Source organism: Telmatherina bonti (genome assembly GCF_933228915.1).
Source record: "Telmatherina bonti genome assembly, chromosome: 16".
NCBI lineage: Eukaryota > Metazoa > Chordata > Actinopteri > Atheriniformes > Telmatherinidae > Telmatherina > Telmatherina bonti.
In genome coordinates this window covers 25,011,176-25,018,810 of record NC_136614.1, presented here as the reverse complement: position 1 = coordinate 25,018,810, position 7,635 = coordinate 25,011,176, and the positions used below count along the sequence as shown (strand labels likewise).

The window sequence follows — 7,635 nt, the reverse complement described above, 5'->3', positions numbered from 1 at the left end:
ATTGGAGTATTTTGTGAAATATATTTGGAAGGCATTTGCTCAAAGCTGTAACACTTCCTTCTTCTGCTGCATGAGACCGCCAGCGGGGGGTGCGATCTCGAGTGAATTTGAGTAATGGTTGTTTGAGTTTCTCCTTCCAGCTCCACTCCTCTCACGTGTTTAGACTTTGCAGTGACGTTCCTGTTTTGTATCTGGACAGACTCAGTGTTCGTTATCCCATCTTTCACAGGTTTTTGTCAAGCTTTGTGAAATTTATATCCACCGCTGAGAGGAAATAGGCGATAAAACAGCTTTGACTCTGAGTCCTTTTGGAGCATGAAGTTTTTAATTTGCCTCTGTTTTTGGTATGCTTATAGTTACTAGGATACGGTGACGCGCGGTGTGTCACAGAAACAATTTCACTTGTTTTTTGGAGGGTTTTTTTGTCTAGAACAATACATTTATTTATACATAGCTGATAATGTTTCAATGTTACTGTCAAAAAGATCATTTTTACTGTATCTGTGGTCACCAAAACTATTTCTGTTCATATCCTATCTTACATGTGATTTAGATTAGCTAAATAAGAATACATAAGCATAATAAATAAATTTATAATGATAGTGTGGTGCTTGTATTTAAGTATGACTTGAATTGCATCCAATAAAATACCTGAATCTTAAACAAGTTGTTCTAATTTGGTTCCAGCACCAGTTTTAAGTAGCTGAATTTACTATTAGCTCTACCAGTGCATTGATTTAAAGCTTAAGCTGGAGCTAAACCAGTAAGCTGCTGCCATATAAACCACAGATCTTAAAATGGATCTTAAAACATAAAGATAAACATTAATATATTGGGTAGCCAATGTTAGAAGATAAAAAAAGCACCATTCCAAAACTTTTTTATGCCAAATATTATTAGTGTTAACCTTATTCCAAGTATTTGGAAGTCCGTAGCTGAACAGGGCAGCTGTATTTAGTTACAGCGCTGTGATTGGACATTCACTCATCAGCGTCTGTGAACAGTCATTATTGCTATTTCTTACTTCAGCATTACGTCTGTGTTTATTAACACCAGTGAACCTGCTGAGGTGAAATGAAAGGTTTTACATTTTTGTTTCTCCCCAGGCTTTACTCCTATAATACACAACACCGCTGTGCTCCTAAAGAGGGGCCCTCTTCACAGTTGGAGGGCCACTGCTGTAAATTAACCATTGCGAACACATTTATTATCAAACCTCCAGGCTCTCTCTAACCTGAAGCAGTATTTACTGCTGTATCCTGTTGGAAACTGCCACAGTTCATGTGAAATACATTCAGACATATTATAATCTGGCCACATCTATTTATCAGTGTTTATAGGCATTGTATGTTTCTTTAATTTTATGTGATATTGAGAAAAAATGTTTTTGCCCCACCTATGTAATTTATGTTGATGTACTGGGTAAAATTTGACACAAACTTCATGCTCTTTAAAACCAATCTTCATCTTTAAAAAAAAAAAAAAAGGTTTATCTCAATAAAAAAATAAGGAAGAAATTAAGCAACCTTAAGCACAAATAGTGTGCGAGCCTTGAAGGGATGTCACATTGTCGTTGTGATTTTGTATTTAATATTGGTCTTCCACTGACAATCATTAAGTTTGCATAGTTCCATTGTGTTCATAACTTCCAAAAGAGTTTCTTGAGTTTTTTCATAGCAGGTATTATGACCTTATATGTCTTCCTTTAAAAAAAAAAAAAAATTATATACTGCCATGACCACATTGAGTCAAATCGTGTTGTATTTTGTTAAAGCGTACATTTTGTGTTAAATAAAGACTTCTCCATGATTCTTGTTTCTGTGTAATCTTCAAAGTAAATTTAATAAGTCAATTTTTGCCTTTTGGAATATTTCCTCATCTTTTATCAATGAAAACCAGGGCTACAATTATTTTGAGCCATGAGCACAAAGTATAGGTCAATTGATGAATGACCCAAGATTACTCTATATTGTACCTTTTTTTTTTTTTTTAATAATATGATGGCTAATTTAGCCATCATTTTAATTTTACTTTCCAAGACGTGTATGGCTTTGTTTCTAAGCAGCACCTTCACAGTGGATGCTAAGAGAGAACAAATGCTCATTTCAACATTCAAAATATGCATTTCATTGTTGTTGAAGACGCCTGAAAGCGTTTGCATCTTATCACCACTAGAGGGCGGTATTGGACTAGAAAATATCTCCACAATGATTTATGGAGTAATGAAAAATAAGTTTAACATTTTGTACACATATAATCTTTATAGACATGAAAATCCTTTACTATTAATTTAAGATATTTCTAAAATTTTATAGGTGAGAGCTGTGGTAGCATCACATCTTATCCGGATCCTTCATTCTAGTCAAACTGCAGTCTTGAATATACATATAACTGGATTCTTTAAAAAGATTTTTGGTGTCTTACATATTCCAGGAGCTTTTACAAAGATTTCAATCTTGACATGTATAGTGAGGTCTTGTTATTATGTGACTGGGCAACATGTTGATAAAAGTGTGACAAAAACACATACACATGAAAGACTACTTTAATGTAAAACTGCATCCAATGACGGCTCTTATTTCATTTGTTGAAAAAACAAAACGCATTTTCCAGGTAGAAAGGTGACCGTCATTATTCTGAAGAAGTTGCTGTCTCCTTTTTCTTCTGTTTGTGTTGATCTCAGCAGCTTGTAGTCATTCCAGTGATGATGGACAGGAAAGTGTTTGTGGCGAAGCTCGGATTCAGCAGCAGCTGTTCCAACAATTCTCTGCCTTTCTCTCTTGTGCTAACTGAGCACATGGCGCTTTTCCACAGACGCACCAACGTCCCACCTGGTATACGACATGACTGTGATCATCCTATCACTTGATCCCATATGATTAATTGTAATGCTTTGCATGTATGTATGTATTTTTGTCCATCTTACCAAGAATGCTGTTGATGTTTGTCATCCAGGAGAAGATATACAAGGTGTGGTTCTCCTCTTGCGTCAGATCAGCAATGTTAGGTGCCACATCACCCTCCTAAATGTCAGAGAAGATGAAATCTTTGAAAATTGTTCAATAAAAAATTAAATAAATAAATGAGAACGTACAAACCTGCAAAATTCTACTTGGCAGAGGGGTCAGGAATATTGTAGATCTTTCCAGGCTGGCCTGGAAATGAGCCGCAGACACATACTCTGCTGAGTTCAGCCAGCTCCTAGCAAACCCTAACTCCTCAGCAGAGTAGTGGCTCTGCCTAAAATAAAAGGTTGAATGAATTAGTTACAAGACTAATTAATTTAAATCACCTTTATTTATATATTTACAGCTACAATTGCTTATTATAGAAGTAATAAGGCCACTAAAGAAAAAAAAATTAAAATTCTGGGAACAGTCAGACTTCTGTCTTTCTTCTCAGAATTCTGCAAATGTTCTCTATTTGTACACACACACACACACACACACACACATATCTATCTATCTATCTATCTATCTATCTATATATATATATATATATATATATATATATATATATATATATATATATATATATATATATATATATATATATGTAAACTACAGCAGACACATTTGGAGTAACTGCACATTTGGACTGACTGAAGTCTCAAAACATAACATTAAACCAAATAATGAAATATTAAAATAGGTTGCAACCAAAGCAGGCAGAAGAGACGCTACTCCAATTTTTATAAAGTAAAAGTAAAATCATTAATGGGTCAAAGCTGAAAGAGTGACCTGGTGTCCAAAGGCAGAATCTTCCATGTTTCACTGAACTTCTGCTTATGTATTGTTACAAAGATGAACCAACCAACTGTGCCGAGACACAGCAAGACCAAAGACTGACTCACTGCTTGCACAACTTTTTCAGCTTAGAATTTGTAATTTTAGGGTTCAAGAAAAATCTCGTAATTCTGAGGAAAAAAAAATCTGAATTCTGAGATTAAAGTCAAAATTCTCACTTTTTTCTCAGAGTTTTTGTTCCTCAGTAGCCCTAATGCTCTTCTGTAGCTTATTAAAGTTTGAAGAACTTTTCATTTTTATTAAACCATCCTGCACCCAGAGCTATCAGATGTAGCCTCTTTAGTCTCTTGTTTTTACAGTAAACACAAATCCAAGCAAACAGCACTCTACTAACAGTTCCATAGAAGCATTAGGTAATATCCAGGAGTTGGACATAATCCTGAAAAACAAGCTCCCCAGAGCTGTATTTGTTTACACTTTGATATGCACTATGGTAGCTTTTAGCTGGGCTAATTAGCTGTAGGTAAGTGCAGGTACCTAGTAGCTAAATGGAACTGCTATAGACAGATAGACAGACAGTCAGTCAGATAGACAAAGGCAGAATTCTGAGAAACTGAGTCATGCAACTGGACAATGACCCCAAACACAGTGCAAATCAACAACAGTATGTCTGAAAGAGAACAGAATCAAGATTTTGTGACGATGGAGTTAAAGTCCAGACGTCCGCTTGACAAAAATGCTGTGGTGTAACCTTGAGGGAGTTTAACTGAAACAAATGTCTCTAAACGTCAATTAAACTGAAGTAGCATTTTAAAAGAGGAGTGGGCCAATATTCCTCCACAATGATGTGATGGACAGAAGCCACACAGAAAATAATTCCTGGAAGTTATTGCTGCTACAGGCTGTTCTACAAGCTACTGAAACCTGTAGTTTTGATTGTGTGATGCTGCTGCTGCATTGTGTTTTTGTCAAATAAAATAATACCAAACATAGTGTAACGTTATCTTGTTGTTCAACGGTGTATGTATCTAAGCTTAACACTTGGCAGCAGCCAGATGATTTTTTTCATGTCCTGAAATGTAAAATTTTAACATTCAAATAGAGTTATTAATGAGTTTATATGACTGTACATCCGAGCTACTCAATTCAAGGTCGATGAGAGCTGCAGGTTTTCAGTGGTTTCCTGCTTCAACACAGCTGACTCAAGTTAAATGGATCCAACAGCCTATGAAGTTCTCCACAGTGACTAATTAATTTGAGTCAGGTGCGGGTTGAGCGGGGAAATAGGCCCTCGTGGAACTGAGTGGCACTGCCATAGATGTTACCTGGCGTTGCATGCTGCAGAGGTATAAGTTGAAGCCATTTGAGCTTCCCAATAGACACCAAGCAGAGAGTCTTTCTTCTCGTTGTCAGGCAGAGCAGACAGACTGGAAGCTTTCAGAGCCTTAAAGGACACACATGAACCATTAGAAGTAAACTAAGAGCTTAAATGCTGCATTTTTATAAACATGAGTGAAGCAGACAGAACAGACTATAGACACTGTGGTGTCTAAATTTTCATTTTGTATAGACCAGTTCCAGTGTTTTGTGATACCTGGAAAAAGGCATCCCACTTTGACATGGCATCGGGGTAGCGAGTTGAACAGTCAGCATAGGTTGTACAATAGTCCTCAACACCTGCAGGAACTTGCAGCTGGACCTGGTAATGCAACCGTCATTATTATTGTCTTTATCATAGTTAAAATTGTGATAATTATTTGTTTTGTGATGACATGAGAACATCACAAGTACCTGAACACCCTCTCCCATGAAGCCGTTTTGTGCAGCAGACAGAAAGGGAAGTGCAGAAGTGAAGTAGTTCACACCTTGAAAGATACAAAAAGGTGGTTTGTGATTTTTGTCTGTGTTTTTGCATATTTATAGATTAGTTTGTCACACTTACAGCCCCACCAGCTCTGAGGTGAGATGCACATAGTGTCTCCTGTTTGCAAGCCACAGGTTGTTGCTTTGGTTGGGTCAGCAAGACGCCCTGCAGACAACAAACTACAGCTCAGTGATACAGATATATCGATGTGGATCTTGCTTTGGTTGGTCATGTTATTAGGATTATATCTTTTATTTTCTGGTTTATATATAAATCTATCTATCTATCTATCTATCTATCTATCTATCTATCTATCTATATCTATCTATCTATCTATCTATCTATCTATCTATCTATCTATCTATCTATCTATCTATCTATATATATATATATATATATATATATATATATATATATATATATATATATATATATATATATACATACATATATTAGGGGTGGGAAAATTTAATCGAAAAAATAAAAAAATTTAGATTTTTTTTTTTGCTTTACTATTTTAAAAGAGTTTTTGTTGAAATTTTTTTTTTTTTTTTTTTTTTTTTTTTTCCAAATAAAGAACACTAATCCATTATAAAATTTTGGTCATTTTTATTGTTTTTATATAGTTTTATTTGTCTTCTGGGCATTATAGTGGCAAAATGATGGTCTAGCTACTGTGTTGTTTTTCCTTATTGAAAAAAAAAAAAAAAAGACGAGCAAAAGAAAAGCTTTATACTTTTTTTTCTTTTGTTTTTAATCTACAAAAATTAGCAATATTGAAGAATTGTGAGAATTGCAATTTAAATTGGATCGGCACCCAAAAAAATCGAAATCAAATCAAAATGGGACAAAAGCATATTGTCACAGCCCTAAAATAATATATATATATATATATATATATATATATATATATATATATATATATATATATATATATATATATATATATATATACGTGTGGGTGTGGGTGTGCAATGCATATGATGCAATGCTATTGAGTGAAATAATGTTACCTGAAGTTAGCATCCATCCAAGTTGCAGCGGCAGCCCCCAAAGGGGACTCTCTGTAGGCCCTGTCCCCATGGACCCCATGTAGGGATCTGTAGAAGCTATGAGGAGCCGGTAAAAACTCATGCGGTTAAGAAAATGCCAGGGGTCAGGAGTCAGAATTCCGTTTTGTGATGGCAGTGCCGACACTTCAGCTGCTGTTTGTGCCCACAGGATAGGCATGCCATTGTCCAGGATTACAGCAGCGCGGCTCACAGACACTGCACATGCCAGGATGAGGCAAAGGACCGCCGGACGCAACATGACTGAGGGCGAGGAGTCGAGTCTACTGTCTGGACTGAGATTTGTTTGAGATGTGGAGCTTATGTACCCTTTTTTGTTTGCACTAACTTATTTGTTTGCACTAACATGTTCTGGCCACCACAGACAAGCACTCACAGATACATTAAAGTTATAATCCATGTGACACATAGTTCGATAAACCTTCACTGACAGGAAGATAAGAAAATCTGTGTACCTAAAGCTCAATACGGACCAAAAACAAGAGAATAGATCAAAGTACAACTGACCATTTAAATTCTTTTTAAAAAGTATTGAGTCTTTTGAACAATATGAAATGCAATCTAAAAAATGGTGTAAAGATGTTTGTCCTCCAGATTTAGTAGACAACAATCAAATAAATTAAAATCTAATTGTATTTTTGAAACACACTTAAAACTGATGACCAAAGTAGTGTACACAAAATGTACAGAGACTAATTAAAAGACAAACTTACTAAAATTAGTTCAAATGATAAATAAGGATAAAAAACAAACAAAAAAAATGTTGAGAGCTTAAGTGCAGTTTAAAAAGAACTGCTAAGTAGCCTTTTTACTTGACATTAAAGTTGTCCTGGAGCTTTGAAGCTCTGCTTTTTCACTGATTTCAACCAGGGAGCAGCTAATGGCAGCTTTATAAAAGTGGTTTGGAGTTAAAACGAGTACATAGGGGTACAGAAACATATATGGTGCCAAATGT

The 7,635-nt window shown here is 35.5% G+C and overlaps 1 protein-coding gene across 1 annotated transcript; it reads right to left on the bottom strand.

Moving 5' to 3' along the window:
- Positions 1 to 2,679: 2,679 nt before the first annotated feature.
- On the bottom strand, positions 2,680 to 6,921 carry LOC306767498 (protein LEG1 homolog; the record flags this gene model as incomplete). The annotated part of the gene is made up of 8 exons (XM_079255534.1): positions 2,680 to 2,831; positions 2,927 to 3,023; positions 3,099 to 3,240; positions 5,072 to 5,190; positions 5,341 to 5,445; positions 5,538 to 5,611; positions 5,689 to 5,775; positions 6,624 to 6,921. The coding sequence occupies 8 exons, from the start codon at positions 6,919 to 6,921 to the stop codon at positions 2,680 to 2,682; spliced, it is 1,074 nt and encodes a 357-aa protein (XP_079111660.1).
- Between the last annotated feature and the right edge of the window lie 714 nt (positions 6,922 to 7,635).